The sequence below is a fragment of the Ochotona curzoniae genome, unplaced genomic scaffold (assembly GCF_017591425.1).
Source record: "Ochotona curzoniae isolate NIBS_2020 unplaced genomic scaffold, NIBS_Ocur_1.0 scaffold_4683, whole genome shotgun sequence".
Classification (NCBI taxonomy): domain Eukaryota; kingdom Metazoa; phylum Chordata; class Mammalia; order Lagomorpha; family Ochotonidae; genus Ochotona; species Ochotona curzoniae.
In genome coordinates, this window is record NW_024467121.1 from 17,911,655 (window position 1) to 17,931,561 (window position 19,907).

Sequence of the window (19,907 nt, forward strand, 5' to 3'; positions counted from 1 at the left end):
TGTAGTACTTCTAAATTCAGAGTGCAGTGAACAACACTTAATTGTACTCTGATGAATACTTACTGGCACTTAATAGATGGCCAATATAATATGATGCTAAATGAGTAACTTATGCATTGTTACACGGACCAATCTATGTAGTAATCAAAGTAGGACATATGAGCTCTGTGAGAAACTCACTTCTTGGGTATTGGCTGGTTGGTTTTAATTCTCCTCAGGTCCTTACCCTTGTATGGAGCTCTCTCGCTGGGGACAAACCTTTTGGTTTGCTGCCTTGAGCCTTCCTTGGTCACACAGCAGGTGCCAGGAAAGGCTAGGCTGCTCCCTGTTTAAATGAGAGAACTTGGGCAAGTCTCCTGAGAGTACTAGGCATATCTCTTCCTCTGAAAAATGCCTGGGATGTTCAGGATCCATAAGTGTGCTGGCATCGGCCATGATCCAGGATGTGCTGAGGGGTCCATGGATGTGTACCTCAAGTATAGGGATGCTTATCTGATTAGGCCAAGGTCTTCATGGCTCCTGTCCTTTGTACAGGTACCAGGTGACTGGATTCTGGAAAGGAACATCATCCCCTACTTTCCACCAACTCCTTTACTGTCAAAGAGCTGCTGTGTGTCTTTGCATTTGGTCATAATTTCTTCTAGCTGCTTTAATTAAGTTCCTGTCTCTTGCCCTTCTCTTGGCTTATCTCAGCCTTAAGCTCACAGAGGACAGTGGCTTTTTAATATATTGTACAGTTCCCTTTTCAGGACCCTGATGGCACTCACATACTCCATCTGGTGTTATAAAAGCTTTCTCAAGCCTGATTCTGTCTCTGAAGTTATTTCCAAAATCCCACTCATAAATGAAGAGCTATAGGATGCTTATTAGTTTCAGGACTTCTAATAGTGTATTGATTCTGGGCAGGAACTTAGCATCTGGTTTGGCTGGAGAATTTAATTTTCTACAAACCACACAATCTACTATCAGCTGATATTGACATGAACAGCAGACCAGGGTTCCTTAGATGCTAATGTGCAGAGCCGTGCCGAACTGGTTTCTTCCCAGATGACAACAAAAGTAAAAACCAGTCAACATAGAGGATTTTTTAAAAAGCTAAGTATGTTCAGTTTCAAAGACTGCCAGCTTTTGAGTTTAGGCTTTTAGTTCCTATTTCTCCTTTTATGTGTGTGAGTAGTAGTAGTATAGTAGTTCTTGATTTTTCTTTTTCTAAATGTATTTGACAAAACAGAGTTGGACCACTCCTGCCAGCTCCCAAATATGGAGAACATGTTCCTGATCCAGGGCATTTGGAAGAAAAGGCTCTGCTGGGCTAACAGGTCATCCAGTGAATCTTTAAAGATGGGAGAGAACTCAGGTTTAAATTCCTCTCCACTTCCCTCCTGCAATCAATACACTCCTTGCATTCGTTTCTGATCAGGGTTGGTCGGGATGAAAAACCTGGCTTCCCAGGCAGGCTTTTAAAAAGAAGCCTTGAAGCACCACATTGATTTATTCAGCAGGAGGAGAACAGGAGGGATGTGATCTGAAGCCCCCTCTGTGCAGCGAGGTCTTCGTAGTTCTGAGATCCTTGCTTTCAAGATTATTCTTGCTTCTCCAGCCTCCCCTCACTGGCATCATTTTGACCTTCAGTTTCAATGGTCAAAGTAACACAACCTCCTTCTTTGTTTAGGCCACATGAGCTGTGAGCCACTCAGCACGGTATCTGCTGGGAGCCTCAACCTCTCTTCCAAGGCTGACACTAGGCACCACATGCCCATAAAAAAGAGTAACTTCTCCCTCTACCGTTTGGGCCACAAAGAGTTACTTAGAGATTTACACTGATGGGGGAGGAGATGGCAGTTTGAGTGGCCCTACCCAAAGGACCAGCCTTAGCCAATTCCCCAAGTACCATGTCTGCTGGCTCACAACTAGGACCCTGGAATTTCCACTGTGGCTGCTTCCCACAGCCCCAGGACTGTCAGCTCTGCCCCTGAGACTTCATGCAAGCCTTCTGATGCTCCTCCCATGGTTCTCACACCTGCCCATAGTTATCAACACCCATCCTTGAGCCACTCACAGCTTTTGGCACCACTGTGCTGCCTGGCTGGTCTGAAGCAAGGCTATGAGGTAAAATACCTGTCCAGGACGCTATGGCTGCTGCTCTGTGGTCTCTTGCATTAGCAACCACAGCTGTCTTCCACGTCAGTACAAAGAAAGCTACCCATGTCTGGAAACAGGCAACCGCCTCTGTTGAGGGGTGTTCAGGCTAATTCCAGTTTTTCTATATTATAAAGAATGGGGCAACAAGCACTCCCTGACAGATGTCTTTTTTCACTGGTATTTCTGGGTATAACGGCAGTATTGCTAGACCAGAGCATGTAATATATAAATTCTGATACTGAAAGAGTGGTCCCCTTCAAGAAAGTAATTTTCCTTTCACTGGCAGGGCATGAACAATCTTCTTTTTGCCAACAGTGTGTCAATCACTGTGTCAACTTCAATTCCTCTAATTAATGGGGACACAGGACAAGCTTAATAATGGTATGCCTCTCTGTATATCTTCTTGTAGTATTCTTGGCCTAGACTCCATCTGGAGGTACTGTACAAATCTAAAGGGGAAACAAAATCCACTTTAAACTCTGAATAACTTTAGCCTTTCCCTACACAGATGTCTAGATTCCTCATTTAGCTTTTATTGAGGACATCTGTTTTAGGTACTGTCAGAAAAACCCTGTTGCTGAGTGGCTGCTTAGTGCAGTAGTTGTTAAGACACAGCCTAGGTTGCCCATATCCCATAGCAGAGTACCCGGATTACAGCTTCAAGTATGCCCACTACCCCGCACCCCAGATACTTGCCACTGTGCACCCTGGGGGGTAGCAGGTGATGGTTCAGGTAGTTGGGTCCTAGCCACCTGTATTAGAGACCCCACTTGGACTCTATGCTCTTGGCTTTGGCCAAGCCCAATCTAAACTGCTGTTAGCATTTGGATGACAGTTGTCTTTGTCTTCTCCTCTTTCAAAAGCAGAAACAAAACAAAACACCCAGCCAGCAGGAAGGCTTTATTTCCCATTTTATTCATGATTCAGGTCCAGCAAGGTCAGTGCAAAAGAAGCAACTTGATTCCAAGCTTTCAAGCCTGTGTTCATTCTATTATGCCATCCAAACTGCTCGATAAAACTCCCCATTGTGGCTTCCTGATAGTAACTGAAGATAGATGTGGGAGCTAAAAGAATAAAGGAACGTGGGAATGGTAACTCCTTTCTCTCTGTTAGTCAAATCACTGATTAGCAGAGACAGGCTCTTCCTGGGTTCCCAGCCAGGATTCAGAGCAAGAAGCTGGGATTACCCACAGAAGATTTCCCATACAGTGTGTTTCATGGGAATGTTGGGTCCTATCAGTGTCTAGCTTAAAGAAACAATACCCAATTCTGGAATCTACCATATGAGATTCTGGTTTAACTGGTCTGCTATGGCCTGGATCCCAACATTCCTGGAGGTTGCCCAAGCAATCTCATGGGCACTATGGCTCAGATGCCTCATTTCTATCATCTTCTCTCTCCCTTTTCTCTGCCTGAGGAAGGTGAGGCAAAGGCAATGTGCCTTGCCCATGGTCACACTGCTATCAAGTAACAACTCAGACCCTAGTGTGGACTTGAGGGGTCAGTGCCACCCACCAAGCTGACAAAGTACAGGGCCACCACTGTTCTTCCTTTTCAAGGCTAACTGTTGGTGCTTTCCATGGGCGCAAACCGAGATGGTAAACTTAGAAGCGGGGGTTTGCAACTTCAGCCATCTGTGTCAACATCTGCTACTCTGCTTCTGGATCCCGCGCAGTACTGCGACAGTGGTGTCATCTGTCACAGTTGTGATCAGTTGACTTGTTCATGGCTGCTCTCCCCTCTACGCTCATCCACTTCAGGCTATGTCTTTCAAGAGTTTTGTCACTGCTGCTAAGGGCACTTGTGGCACTGGAGTCCCACCTGCTCGGTCCTTGCCAGATTTGGGCAACCAGGACAATGACATCCACTTTCACTGCCAGACGGCCTGCTCTGGGAGATTAGGAGCCACCTAGTCTTTGCTCACTGTAGTTCTCCCAGCAAATGACACCCAGGCATCCAGCACCAATGTGCTAAGGGTAGGGTTGCTCTCTGCATTGTCTTGGGAGCAGAACTCTGGTCCAATTCCTCTTTGCCTGGAACTTCCAGGGCACAGAGTGGAAAGCCAGCTCTAAGTCCTGCCCTGTCCAGAGCTTAGGAGTTCACTCAGGGTGGTTCTGGCTGCAACGGAAACCACCGTCTATCTCTGACTCGGGGTTAGCTTCTAGAAGGGTTCACTTCCATTGCATCCATGCTGTTTCTAACTCACATCTGTGTATACCGTGAGCAGCAGCATAATACATATAACCGTGTTGGCAAGTCAGTGAGGTCCGTGGACAGTGAGTGCAGGTTTCTCCAGCTACCTGCTTTATGTTCCAATTACTCTGTTTTTCTTCCCTAAAAAAGTGCAAAGTCTGAATCACAGAAATACAATACAAATGTTATTGTAATAGTATAAAAACAAGAAGTAACACACTAGAATAACCAAAAGTTGACCTGTATAACTACTGGAGAATTCTGATGGCAAGTTGACTCTAATTAGCACTCTCCTTCCCAGACACAGGCATGCCTCCTCCCAAGCCCTACCCTACCCCACACTTCACTGCAAGCCACGGCACAATCACTGACCAGCATGCCTTATCCAAACCTCCCGAGACCCACAGCACTTCCCACCCTGCCTGCCACCACTGCAATCTGACTGTGGCTCTAGTCAGGATAACAGATGACAGCCAAGCTCCTAACTGTCAAATCCAAACTGATGTTTCAGTCAACATCAGGGTTTCTCTGCAGTATTCCACATCACATATCCCTTCTTCCCAACATCTCATTCATTCATGGCACTGTACCGTCTTCTTGAACTGACCCAACTGTGCTTTGTCTCCTGTGTGTGCCCTCCCCCACCACCCATGCACACATCACCTCCAGGCTCCGCACTAACTTTCTGCTTCAGGAGCACAAAACCACATTCCTCTGGGCCACTAACTCCTCACCCTGTGGTGGCATGTGGCCTGTGTGATTCTTGTGTGACAACGCTGTGCTAAATGGCATACACAAATCAACTCGTTTACCCCTCACAATATCACAGAAACACACCTTTACCAGGGGAGCACGGTTACACCAGGAGCTAGAACAGGCTGCAGATGCAAAGTTCACACCCAGAGTTCCAACCCAACCACTGGGCACGCACACACCGCAGAGGTTGTCCATGGCTCACGTGTACAAGTGCTGAGTGTGTTTTCCATCTGGTGCCTCATTTGAATTTAAAGATTTTTATTTATTGGAAAAGCACAGTGACAGATGGAGAGAGAGGCAGAGACAGAGGGATCTCCCATCTGCTGGCTGGTTGACTCCTCAAATGGCTGCAACAGCCAGGGGTGGGCCAGGCCAAAGCCAGGAGCCGGAATCTGCATCCATGTATTGCACATGGGTGGCAGGGGCCCAAGCACACGGATCACCCTCACAGCTGTCTTTCCAGACACATTAGCAGAGCTGGGTTGGAAGCAGAACAACTGCACTTGACCTGGTGCTCCTCTGGGAAGGTGCTGGTTTATTACCCCACTGAGCTCCAATGCAGGGGGTGGGGGTGGGGGCTCTGGCATCTCTTAACTGCCTTTGTTTGCAGCTGAGGAGTGTGAGGCCGAGAAAGAGAATGTGACTTGCCCAAGGTCACACTCCTAAGGACAACAACTCAGATCCCAGTGTGCACTTACCAGCCTCCAGTTCACTGTAGCAACTGGCCAATGTACAGGGACTTTCTCATCACTCTTCTTCAGAAGCCCTACTAAATGATGTTGCTTAGAGACAGGTACACAAGAGTGACAACTGCAAACCCTCTTTACCCACTTCAAGCGACTTGTTCCACTCTCAGTGCCAGTCCCCCGGGCTCCCCCTGGCTCGGCTTGCTCACCTTCCTGACAAGGCGTCTTATGAGCTTTCTGAACTTCATGACAGAGAACCCCAGATCCCTCATAGCCAACCGTTAGTACCACCTGTTACTCCCTAGTGCTCAAATCCTACATGTCTAACCAGAGGTCGCTTTCCCACTAATGCTAACTTGGCTCCTTCTCCAGAGCTCATTTGATCTGACAGTGGCCTTCTTCCTCAGGCACTGTCCCAGCCTTAGGGCTGGGCAATCCCCCTTGCCTCAGTCTCCCCTGTACCACAGACACCTCAATTTAGAGTACATCCCCAGGCACAAGAACATACAACAGGAATGATGTTAACAAGAAGTGCAAGTCACACACTGAGATTACAGAAAATTAAGCATCCAAATAAACAGAGCCATTTTGTGTTGACAGATTAGAAGAGTCAATATTGTGAAGACAGCAATTTTTCCTGAGCTGATATGTGGATTCCAAATAATTCTTATCAATATCCCAATAGGTTTGATTTTTGCAAAAACTGACAAACAGACCTTGAAATTGATATAGAAATGCAAAGGACTCACAATTGGCAGAACAATCTGAAAAAAGATGAAGCTGGGAAAAGTATAGTTAGCTGATTTTAAAACTTAAAAGAACTCTTACCATGTACAAGTATGTTCAATTGACTTTTGCTATAAACATAGTAGGGGAGAACATTTTAACACATGGTGCTGAGACCATAGGAATTTACATACATTTACCTTATGCAATATGTAAAAATTCAAAATGGCTTACAGGCTCAACCTTAAGAGCTAGAACAATAAAACTTCCAAAATAAAACCTAACAGAAAATCTTTATGGACTTGATTAGGCTGAAAGATAGTATTAAAAGGAAAATCAATGTAACAACAGAGACATACACACACATATACACATAAGCACTTGATTACATTGACTTAATTAAAATTAAAAATTTGCACTTTAAAAGACACTATTAACCAGCATGGTTGCCTATTCTATTCTGTTCAATTTGCAAGGGGATGTAAGTGAACCACTGCCACCAACTTGCTTGGGTCCTTGGGTGAGGGTAGGAGCCACTGAGGGCTTTTGATGTAGGCAGAGCTATAGCCAAGGGCCTCCCCAGACCAGGCTGCTACACCGATAGGCATGCATAAGAGTTGGGGTAGGGGTGAGAAAGGTGGGAGGATGGGTTGGGTGGTGAAAGAGCCAGTGCTATGGTGTTCCTGGGCTAGGCTGTAGCATGGGCAAGCTGGAACTGGGACTGGGCTGGGCAGAAGTCCTGGAGAACCTGTGGACCAGGCCACTGTGCCTACTGTTGAAGTCTCCCCAATGGCTTTTGGTGTCAGCAAGCAGAACACTGTTTCATTTCCTGTTGGCTTCAGACACATCAGGATGTCCAGTCTCAGCGACCAGAATCCCTGAGTGTGTGGTATGAGACCACCTACTGCTGACTCCTGTGCAAAAAAGTCAACCATATCTCAGAGTACTGATGAAGATGCAGGGGCCATAGTCAATGGCACAGCTTCAGAGTGGAATCTACTAGAAAAATATAGAAACAGAATTTAAAGCCTGGTATGCACAAGCCCTATGTCACTAATCAGCAAGCAGTAACAATAGAAAATGGTAATAAATCTGCACACTTTAGCAACCCTGGGATTAAGAGTTGGCAGTGGAGGGGAGACTCTATCTTACTCTGTGTAAACCTGCTTTTCAAACAAAACGAAATAAAACAAAATAAAACAAAACACCTAACCATTTAAAAATGTATTTAAAAGGCAGAGCTGCAGGGAGAGGGAGGGACAAGGATCTTCATCAGCTGGTTCACTCCTCAGATGGCAACAAGGGCTAAAGCTGGGTCAAGTATGAAGTAGGAGTTAGGAGCTTCAACCAAGTCTCCTATAGGAGTAGCAGTTGGCCAGGCACCTGCTTCATCCTTTCCTGCCCTACCATACACACTGCAGGTGGTGTGACTGGGACGAGCCATGGGGGATGCTGGCATCACAGGCACCTGCTTGACCTGCTACACCCAAGTGCTAGTCCCCTAGACATTCCTACTGTCTTTTAGCCTCTCTCCCCTTCACGCACCACTCTCATGCAGAGATTTGCTTGCTGTGTCCTGTGAATAAATCATCTGGGGTTCCTAAAGTAATTCCTCCAACCAGTTTTGGGAAATTTAAAAACTTTATTAGGACCTTTGTCCACCTAGTCTTGCAGGTAGTTTACAGATTTCATCAGTTTCTAGAAAGTTGCAGAGCATTTCCTGTTGGACTTGTTTGACTGTTAGTTGTTCACTTTGCTTTCTGCATTTGCTTTCTTTAGATCTTCTTCTGTTGACAGTTCTTGTGAAATTGTAAACTTTCCTTCTCAATACAGCACACTGAATCTCTTGTTCTTCTGAGGCAGGGAGCTGTAATGCCTTTTTATCTCTCTGACATCATCTTCAACTTTTTTTTCTGGGTTGATTATGTGAGGCAACTTCTTGTTGGGTGCTTTCCCCTCATTAGCAGGTGAAACTAGCTTTTCCTTTTATGGGAGTCACTAGGTGTTTTTTAACTTGTTGATTTTCTGGAAACAAGCTGTAAGTTGACAGATGAAGCTGACAAATTTGATTTCTTGAAAACTTCAACTTGGATAGAAAATAATAAACTCCAAAAGGTGTACTGAGGAAAAAATTACATTTCTCACAACCAAAATAAGGGACATCTTTACGTAAATAATCTGGTTAAATGGCAAAAATTAAATAAATAAATACATGAGCAACCCTCATTGGGATTTCAGCTCCAATCTTGCGTTCTTTTCTCTTGGATGAATTTCATATTCATCTATTCTTGTTGGGTGACTGAATCAGGGTTTATTTACCTTGGGTAGCAGCCCTGTTCTCTTTGTGGTCTGGAGGTTTAGGGCTGCCTGAGCAGCTGCATGGGGGAGTGCTACAGAGGCCACTGTTGACTTTGGGTCTCTTGTCCTTGCTCTTCCATGTCTGCTTTGTTGCTGCCCTGTTCAGGCTAGCTGTGGTGATGAGGACTCCTGTGGCATGGTGCTCTGTAACCCTGACACACTTTTTGTCCCATAGGTTAGCTGAGCGTTCCTGCAGCCTTTTGGCACCTTGCATCCTTCCTCCCTTCACAGGGCTGGAACATGCAGGTGGAGACGAGAAGGTGATTGTGACAAAGGTTCCAGGAACTGTGAAATGGGTCAGTGTGAAAAACCAATATGAATTCATCAATTGAAATGACAGCAAGGAAGACATTTTTGTACATCAGCTGTAAAACACGATCTACTGTGTGATTCTACACATATCCAGAAAATAAAATATGGACAGCACATGGGTCGGTAGCTGCTGGCGGCTGCGAGTGCAAAGGGATCTGACAAGGAATGAGCAAAAACCATCTCTCTCTAAAGTGACAGAAACATTCTAAAATTGGTTGTGATAGCTTGTACAATTTTGAAATTTACTAAAGAATCATCAAAGTGTCAATTCCTTTGGTGAGGATATTTTGATAGATAAGTATACATCTTCTCAAAATTCGTTCAGGGGGAGAGGGGTGCACAGATGTGGATTCTAGTCCTATTACTATGCCAGCTGCAAAACTCAGGGAATTGCTTAACCTGTGTGCCTTAGTTTTCTCATCTGTAAACTGGACATTGTAGGAGTGTGTACTTTGTGAGGATTAAATGAACAGCACCAGATACATTCCAACCAATCAGTTAGCTGTTTTTCTTATTAGGGTTATACTCACATAATTGTCAAGACAATTTCACTTACTAGTAGTTAGTTCTCAAACACATTTTCTTCAAGACTTCTTCCCTGGCCTCACCGGTTGTTCCACCTTTTGCTAAAGCACTTGCCATGGTCTCCTGTCTTCTCAACTATTCCTAGAATTCTTTCTCATATCAGCCTCCGCAGCCTAGAGAAACCACACAGAAAATGGAAACAAAACCATGGCAGAATCCATCTACGGGATCAAATTCAGTTGCACACAAGACACTCGTGATCTGGTCTGTTTGGGGTCTTACACCCCTCACACCACACCCCATATATCCTAGTGGAAAATCTCTACACCCATATTTTTCACTTGTTTTGACATACTAGTTCTTTCAGTTTTAGCTGAGGGACCCTCCATGGGCTTCCCAGAATCCTTTGCACTGGGCTCATAATTTGCCTTTGTGTGCTTCCAACAACAGCCTGTGACTATCTGCAGCACTGAGCTGAGACACACTGATTACAAAACCTGCTGTGCATCCTGAAGCAGGAACTTAGCACAGTCCTGCTTCCCACCAGATGCTCAGGAAAATGCTGACTAAGCCAAATGCAGACAGTCAGCATTTTCTCAGGTCCTAAAATGTTCTTTGCCTCACAAGCATCTGAAATGTTTTTAAGGTCATCACTTAAAAGGAAATGAGAGACAGCGTTTGTGTATAGAAATGAGTATCTTAATAAGGTTTTATTTTGAAGAACTATTTTAAGCAGAAAAAGGACAGAGTGACGTCACCTACCCTTGAAGCCATTCAGAGTGCCTGTAACTGCCAGGAGCTCCTTGGCCAGCAACGGTTCATCTGTGCAACAGGATTTCTTCTAAGTTTCATGATGTCAATTTCTAGATCCTGAAACTCCTGATCTCTTCAGCAGTTTTGAGAAATATTACAGAGGGGACATGAAACAATTATCTTAATTCTTTGAAAGAGGTTAGTGATGCACCTTTTAAGATACTTGGGGAGGAATTACAATCACTCCACACCCAGGACCCTTTCACATGTTCCCATTTAAGTGGTCTGTCAGGGAACCTAAGCAGAGGAAAATCTGAAAGTTCATGACATCACTTTAAAGAACAGCTAGGTCAAGATCTACTCTCAGGAAGCCATCAATGAGTTTCCTTGCTTCTCATTTGTAACACAGTGGCAGTAAGTTTTATACACAACCAAAAACCCACCAGAAAGTAAATGCATGAATTCTTACAACTCAAATGGATTCCCTTTTCCAAGGATGACTACCTCGGATCATCTTAAGTCATTTTAAATTCATCCAATCAATGTCCATCAGTATTCCTATTAGACAATTAAAGGCCTCTGAAAGATAACTTAGAATAAATCTTCAAACCATAGTTTGAGTAAGATTAGGATGCATTAATTGTTAGTGTACATAACGGATACAATAAAGTGCATACTAAATCAAAGATATGATTCCAAAAGGCAACTAGAATAGCCCATTTCTGTAAGACTTAGGTTGGCTGTGAATAAGCTCTTGTAGACAGGGCATATTTTTCTCTAATCATGAAAGTGTAAAGAAAATAGTGGCTGGTGTTGTGGCAGCAGGCTAACCTCATGGGGACATTCGATCTCAGAGTGCCAGTTCAGGTCTTGGCGGCCTCACTTCCATCCCAGCTCCCTGTTAATATGCCTGGGAAGGCAGCAAAAGATGGTCCAAGTGCTTTGGCCTCTGCCACTTGGACAGAACTGGCTGGAGTTCCTGGCTCCTGACCCAGCCCAGGCTGATGTGGTAATCTGGTAATCACAACAGTGGATGAAATCTCTATCATTTTCCCCACCGACTTTCAAAAAAATTAATAAATAAGTGAAAAGAAAATTGGATCTCACCAAATTATTGCTTAGGTACAGTTTCTGTGCTTACATTACATTGGGATTAAATTTTCAAAAGTCCATGTAAAAGACACATGGAATATGATAAAATTTAATATTAGAATCTTCTTAAAGTAAAAAAATACAATCACATTCTATAAATAACTATTGTTATTCTTTAGAAAAATCCTATAGATTCTGTTTTCCTTCTTCCAAGAAACATTTTGCTGCTGATATTTTGATTTCTGAATTTTTAAAAGTTAATCTTTAAAAGAGCCATTCTTTAAAAAAAAAAACTTTAAAAAAACCACTTGGGAAGGGTGGGGAAATCCCAGACCTTATCGAATTGTACCATAAAATTAAATCTTAAAATGTAAAAAAACTTTGAAAAATATAAACACCTGTAAATGAGTGAAAATTTTAAAACCTGTTGAGACTCTGTACCTAGTTTCTATAATTTAAGTTAAACATATGCAGAAATTAAAACCCAAACGCTTTTTAAGCAAAACGCCAATGAATGCTGGCCAAATATTTACACCAAGTACATGCAGCTACAGAGAATTGTCTCTATGCCATGAAAATCTCTACCACCTATGGTTTTCATAAATATAATGATCCACTTTACCTATATTTTTCATCTTTTATCATTATTTTCTTACCTTTTACCAAAAATAAGTTTGATAGAATAAAACTGTATCCTGGCAAAATAATTTCAAATTAAAGCTTTCTACTTGAGAAATGAAGTTACATTTTATAATGGGAAGAACTGGAAATAACACCTTAAGTGCTAATAATAATAATGTTGCATTAAGTAAAAAAGAGGTGATGTGTTCCTAATTATAGTCTTACTGGAAATTAATAAGGACATAACACACAAGCATGACATACAGAGACCTAGTTATGCAGGTGAAGACTAGGCAACATCTACTCAATTATAAAAGAAGCACCAAGGATTCTAGATTTCTGTAATTCTTTAAAACACACATAAAGACACAAAACAAAATGCAATTATTACTTTTAGCATGTTAAAAACAATCACATCAAAAAAGTATACAGATAAAAAATGTAATAGATAACATAGGAAAATAGCACATGTATGTGTGTATATATATATATATATTTGGTATATATATATATAAAAATCTACAGTATTTACCACTGTTTATATATATATTTTTGGAGCAGCACAACTGCTGCCATCATAAACTAAATTGTACAACTTAATTTTATTACACATCACAGAATCAAAATTTTAAAAACTGGAAGTAACATCCTTAGCTACCTTTTTCTATACATTTATTTCTTAACTTCCACACTGTCTAAATCAAGAGCTCTGTTATTTTATCAGGATTTTGTTTAGCTTCAGTGTAGTGTTTTGCTTTAATACACTTGCATTTGTTCTGATATTTAATAACATTATTACTAAGTTGATTAAAATTACATTAGACTCATTATATACATAAAAATCACTGTCACATTCACTAACTAAACAAATATTACTTTCATTGTAAAGACATATTTTGTACCTTGAAAGCTTAAAGCCCCAGCTTGCAACAGGAAGAACCATCAACGTTAGATTTTCTAATTCTCCATTATTCAAATGTGAGCAAAGTAATGTTGAAAACAAGCTCTCTAATTAAACACAGAGTCGTATTTTGTGGGAATCCCCAAAACTCTGCCAGGATTTTGGTAACTGTAGTGTAAGGATATTCTTAAAAATATCCCTGCTTTCTGCACTCCATGAACCTGAATTTTTTTCACCAAAACAGAGGAAGTTTGAAATTACGAAAGTTATATATTTTTAAAGATCAAAGTTCTAGGCTCCTAATAATTAGAATTAAAAAAAAACAACAACACAATTTTATCATGGGTAAGTACAGTGATATCCAACTTCTTTAAACAGACTTCCAGAAAAGTATTCTGTACAGGCCACCCTTGAGGGGCCATTATGCTGAGGCCCTGCATGAATCTAAAGGGCATGATGACAAAGAACCATCTTCTTGAACCTGCTTTCAAATGACCCTCAAAGGCATGTCTGATGTCCTGGGTGAATGCTGGATTATCAGAAAATTACAACCTTTGGAGGCATTCTCTCCAGCTGTGTTTGTGTGCCTCAGGCAAGCAACAATCAGCTCCTGGCTTTGCAAGAGTCAGACCCCAACAAGGGGCACAAAAGTGCTAAGATGACCTCAGGTAAATGGATAATGCACCTCTGCATCTTTGTCCATAAATTTCATGTTAACTGCCTTGACGCTCAGCACCACAGTAAGTGGCTGTCCTCTCTCTCCAACATCTTTAGTTTTCAGGTTGAAAGTAAATGGCAGCAACTGAAAAAAGGATAAGCCTTCTCTGAGATACTCCACTAATCAAGTCAGTGTACTCTTTACAGTCACTTTAGGACATGAATTAAAGGGGGACTGGACTAAAAGACAATTTAAGGAAAAGAAGAATAACATGATTCCAGGGATCTAAATTTAAAATATTTTAAAAATCTTTCTTCAATTCCATGTTAAAACATGTATGCATAGATGTCTATAGCTATTAAAAGATGTTTTACTACTTATAGTTTACAAAACACCTACTCTAGTTTTTCACTGTTTTGTAACATTAGTCAAAACAGAACGGGCCAATCAGAGTAAAAATGTTCAGGTTCTGAAGGAAGACATGAAGTGAGTTGAATTATTACTGTGTGTGCATCCCTAAAAGCTATTGCTAGGTTTCCAGGTTCAGTGATGATGCAGTTTAAAACGCTCATCTTACGCACACCTACATGAGGATGAAAACAACTCTGTATACTTTCGTTACTAACATACATCAGAATTGTAAGAGTTGTTTACAATAGTATAAAATACTGCTTTGGCAATTATAAACATAGCAATGCAGATTTCATATGGTTTCTGTTCTCTTGTCTTGAGCAAACACAGATTCAGTGTCACAGCAATACTGATTCTTGAATAGAAAGCGCGTCCTGATTTCTGTAGTGATATGCTGGCGGCGTGGGCCCAGAATACTGATACCTGGATGGACTGGCATCTTGCACAGATGGTGAGGGTCTATACCTCACTGGACTGTCTACTGAAACTGGTGGGAGGTCATGGTCCTGAAAGGGTATGTGCTGAAAACTGCTTAAGTGGCTACGGTTGCCATCTCGAGTCCACGACTGCCCATGCAGCTCAGGTCTGTATGTGTAACTCACTTCTGACCATTTCCTGTTATCTGGCAAATAATCCACTGGAGGAATGATGAATTTTCCATTCCTTGGTGACCCTGAATTGCCTGAATATCCCCTGGCACCAGCATCAGCAGGAAGGACTTCTATGCGACTTGAGGGCAGTACAAGAGGGGTGGGGCGGCCATATGGCTTCTCAGGGGAAATACCAACTGAGAGAGTGGAACCATACAGTCTCCGGGAAGGGCTAATTTGAGACCCAGGGCTAAATGGTGGAGACACAAAACTGCTGTTAGCGGTAGGCATGTGTTTTGGAGAATTCCCATGGTAAACAGGGGGATTACTGTAAGATGGTGGGTGCGCCAGCCCGTGCTCCTCCAATTCTAACTGGGATGGGTACCTCACATAACTGGGAGGCTGGACTTTAAAAGTAAACCTGTTGGACACTTTTGAAGGACTAGAACTTGGCTCAGCATACTTTCTTGGGCTACTTGAGTAAACAGCATTCCGTGGGCTTTGAGAGTAAGCTCTTTCTAGAGCATCTTCCACAGCAGCTCCGTTCTCGTGTTCCGGTTCGGGGACATTGTCATACTGTGAGGCATTGGAGCCCCGTTTCCCATCATCGGCATCCAAAACCTTGACCTTCGGCCGCACATTTGAAGCTCGAACATCAGCAGCATTCGGGACAGAGGCTAGTGTAAGTGTGGGGTGCACAGGTCTACTGTTCCCTTCCATGGCCTGTTTGGCAGTTCTCTCAATAGCTGAAGTATCTGATGGTTTGTTCCATTTGGGCATAAATTCCTTCTTGACATTCGAAGTGGCATTACTATTCTGGTTGGCAGTTGCATGATTATAGTGCTTGGAACTGTCCTGTGGACCTGAAGGGAGTTTCCTTTGAAACTCTGCATCATCTTTAAGCTTTTTACTTTCCTCATCTATTGACTTCCGTCTCGGCTGCCTGCCTCTCTCTGGATGGTGAGGGGAATGCTCGTGCTTCTTGGAAGGCGATGCTGAACTTTCCCTTCTGCTGCTGACATGGGGACTGGGCCTGCCAACACTTCTCTGTCCATTGCTCATACGATGAATGGTGCCAGACTGGAATTCTGGAGGGAACTGCCCCAGGGGTTTCTTTGGATATTCATCCTCTTTACCTAAAGAGAAGAGAAATTCATTAAGGAATCAATCATATGAGTAAACGGATCCAATACAAGAAACCCATTATTAACAACTATATACTTGAGGCACACCAACAAACATGCATATGAGGTATCTCTAAAAAATTCACAGACTGTGAAAAAACTATGCATAGATTAAAACATTTTTGCACCAAAATAAATTTGCTTTTAATTTCAGTTTTTCCACAATTCTTGTTCAAGTACTTTTTACACCACAAACCTTTACACTACAGAATTTTGGAGCTGATGAGAAGTACTTTTAGAGATATTGATACTAAATCTCAACATTCCATCAGGCAATGTATAGGGGAAAACCTCATAGGTGAGGTTCATACTACGTTGACATATGCCTTACGTTTTGTGAAAGCAAACAGGTACAAACACATTCAATAATGCAAAACTGAGATTCTCCTAAGAATCTCTTAGAGATTATACCACATCTTCTGTGGTGTAAGTAGTTCTCACTTTAAACTACATCACCTAAAATGATTTTAAAATCTCAGTAAACCATTGCAGCAGTCTGCCAAATTTAAAGGTCAACTAATGACCAGCTGTGGTCTCAACGCTATCTCATAATCAGGTTATTACTATAATTATCTTAAATATCTCTCACAGTACAATTTTTGGATAAAAAGTGTTTCCCATCCAAAAGCTAGTATTATAAAAAGATCCTAATTTAACAAGTAAAAAGAAAAAAAATTTAAAAGACAATCATATTGGATAGTTTATATTTTATATAATAGAACATTCATGAGAATTTAGGGAAAAGTATAGTAAATTGGTCATTTAGTGAACAGAGTGTAAAAATTTATTTACTACAACACATATATCCAGGAAATATAATCTTGAAAAAAGGAACATATTTCACTTTAAAAATTGCATATGTTCTTCACCTGTTATTACAAAACAATATATTGTCACTTAAAAACAAGCTTTTGTTCTCTTCAAATATCCCATTTACCCACTGCTATGTCTTGGGCCCTGTGCTAAACAGCAGGAATGTTACTGACAAGCATAAAGACATGGTCTTTCTGCTCATGTAGTTCACAGTCTTGATGATGATAATTTTCTTACTTAGGCTCATACAATTTTCCTTAGGACATTTTGGAAAAAAAAATCAATGTTCTTTTGAGGGGGAAGAGAAGCAACAAACAATGATAAAGAAACACTGGCCTTTAAATAATTACATTACTGTCAGAATAACTGAGCTAAGAATAAACCTTCATACTGTTTCAATTCTGTGATATTAAAACTTGTCCAAATAAATCAGATTTTTTTTCAGGCCATGAAACCCCACAAAAGAAAGAAAACATAAACAAAGCTGTTCTGGTTCAAGCAGCAAGGCTCCTGGTTCCTCCTAGGCAAACCCTCTGCTCTTCCCTCAACTGGACAGTCCCTTGGAGCCCATGGACTCCGGAGAGACCTAGTCCTACCCGTAGTATACAACCTGTAGAACTCAATGGACACCCACCCAGTACAGCTACTCCCAGTTCTTTCTGTATTCCCTATTTTCATAAAACTTCAATGAAACTTCTGATTATTTTTGCATGAATTTGACTTGACTTTAATTATATCTAAACACACAGTTTACATATTTGAAGGCATATATGCGTCATATATTGAATTTGGCAATGACAGTTTCTTTTATTCATTTGTATCTGAAGGCATATATGTGTCATATATTAAATTTGGTGATGAGTTTCTTGTATTCATTCACTCATCCATTCAACAAAGCATACTGTAGCTATTAGGTGCTGGCAATACAAGGACAGAATGAGACAGGTGAAAGACATGTTCTTCCAGACCTCATATCCTGGTTGCATACTGGGTTATGCTGACAAGTGTGAAAAGCAATGGAAGCTATCATGGGGTGGAAGGTGCATTAGGCACAGAGGTGAAGGTGCCTCTTTGGGTGCCCACGTCCTACAGAAGAGTGCCTGCTTCGCTGACTTGAGTCCCTGCTTCGCTGACTTGAGTCCCTGCTCCACTTCCAGTCCAGCTACTCACTAATGTGTACTCTGGGAGGTAGAGGGGATGGATGGTACAGGTACTTGGGTCACTACCACCACAATGGAGGTTGAAATGGCTTAGCACTGCCTGTTGTAAGCACGAACTCCTAGATGGAAGATTCTGTGACTTTGCCTTTCAAATAAATAAATAAACAAACAAACAAACAAAAATATGACAAATAATGGAGGGTAGGGCAGGGCAGAGGACCAAAGATGATGATAAGGCCTTAGGATAGGCAGTCAAGTCATGCAGGGTCCGGGAGCTCATGGTGAGGATATGGGACTTTATTCTGAGTTAGCTGTACAGTAACAGGTTTTTCAGCAAGAGTTACCTGACCAGATGTTTGTCATGGAAAGGTCACTTTCAATAGTGGACTGGACCTCTAAGAGTGTAGTAATAAGGAATGGCGACAACTACACTGATGACTAACAGGAAAGCATTCGCTATACGTCTGCCTTTGCTGAAAAAGTTGCCCCAAGTAATGCTGGTGAGGAGTGTAATGTTGGTCAGTATTATTTCTCTTATTTCATTGATGAGAAAAGTAAAGCAGAAATTCACACGCTCATCAGCCTTGAGTTAACAAAGCAGTCCTAGAATTCACATCCAGAATTGATGATTCCACAGCTTTCCCTATCTACTCCTCTACCACACTGTGGCAGTAATAATAAGATTATTGCTTCATGGGGATATTTTTTTTTTTAAAGATTTATTTTTATTATTTTTTCATTGGAAAGGCGGATATACAGAGAGGAGAGACAGAGAGGAAGATCTTCCGTCCGATGATTCACTCCCCAAGTGAGCGCAACGGGCCGATACTATGCCGATCCGAAGCCAGGAGCCTCTTCCGGGTCTCCCACGCGGGTGCAGGGTCCCAAAGCTTTGGGCCGTCCTTGACTGCTTTCCCAGGCCACAGGCAGGGAGCTGGAAGGGAAGCGGGGCTGCCAGGACCAGAACCGGCGCCCATATGGGATCCCGGGCGTGCAAGGCGAGGACCTTTAACCACTTGCGCCACCGCGCCGGGCCCTCATGGGGATATTTTTAAAGTCTACACAGTACTCAGGGGGTTTCATATCATATGTCACAGTGAAGGCTGATTGCTGACTTTAAAACAAGCAAATATTATTCAATAAATTGTCCTTGTATTTTTTTATAACAGATATAATAATGTGAAAAAACTATTCTGATAACTCAAACTTTACAATGCTTGTCCATGAGAAGACAATTCCCATGCTAATGTATTTTTAATCAATAGAAAAGCAAGTTATAAACAATATGTGTAGTATAATCCCATGTATTATGATGATATATAGATATAAATATATGTGTGTCTACAAAGATGACTAGAAGGGGTAATCCTGGCAATGATTAACACAGAACAGGATGTGCTTTCGGTTTGCATGATCACTGTTTTTGCTTATCTATCACATACTTTGTCTACTACAAACATGCATTACTTGCTCATTTAAAAATACAAAATGTAAAAGGTAGAATTATATTAATCTGAAGCTCTAGTGTATAACTTACAACATTTTGTTTATTATTCAAAGAACTTTGTGAAAGGTTTTATTTCCACCTGAATATACTATATTACTAAATGAGCCATCTAGGCAAAAATGGTATTAATCAGGTATGGCAATCCCAAAATTGCAATGATTAACAATCAAGTTTTTGACTTTCTAAGCACTCAAAAATCCATTTTTCAACTAAACCATCTATTGATTTCTGCTTCAGATAAACTTCACAATTATTTATCTGATTTATATAATTCAACTTTCATCTCTTCTAAAAAGTCTATTTTTAAAAACCTATTTATTTATTTGAGAGAGTTACAGAGATGGGGAAGGCACGCATGCACACACACAGACCTTCCATTCAGTGGCTTCTCCCTCCCCCAACCAACATATTGCTCAACACCTGGAGCTAATCAAAGTGAGGACCAGAACTTCTTCCAGGTTCCTCACAGGCGTGACACGGCATCAAACACTTGACGTGTCTACTGGTGCTCCCCCAGGC

At 41.7% G+C, this 19,907-nt stretch overlaps 1 protein-coding gene and 1 long non-coding RNA gene across 7 annotated transcripts in view; both read right to left on the reverse strand.

Annotated features, from left to right (window-relative positions):
* Window positions 1-7,724: 7,724 nt before the first annotated feature.
* On the reverse strand, window positions 7,725-11,339 carry LOC121147964. Its single transcript, XR_005882491.1, has 3 exons — window positions 10,461-11,339; window positions 9,730-9,871; window positions 7,725-9,094 (listed from the first exon to the last, which is right to left on the reverse strand). It is a non-coding gene; the product is annotated as an uncharacterized LOC121147964 (long non-coding RNA).
* A 2,621-nt stretch (window positions 11,340-13,960) lies between these two features.
* Window positions 13,961-19,907, reverse strand: part of USP6NL (USP6 N-terminal like) — a 161,116-nt gene continuing 155,169 nt past the window's right edge. For all 6 annotated transcript variants that reach the window (XM_040968263.1, XM_040968261.1, XM_040968262.1 and 3 more), the window contains one exon: window positions 13,961-15,860. In XM_040968263.1, coding sequence (XP_040824197.1) covers window positions 14,473-15,860 — 1,388 coding nt within the window. In that variant the 3' untranslated portion in view covers window positions 13,961-14,472. The remainder of the gene's footprint in view (window positions 15,861-19,907) is intronic.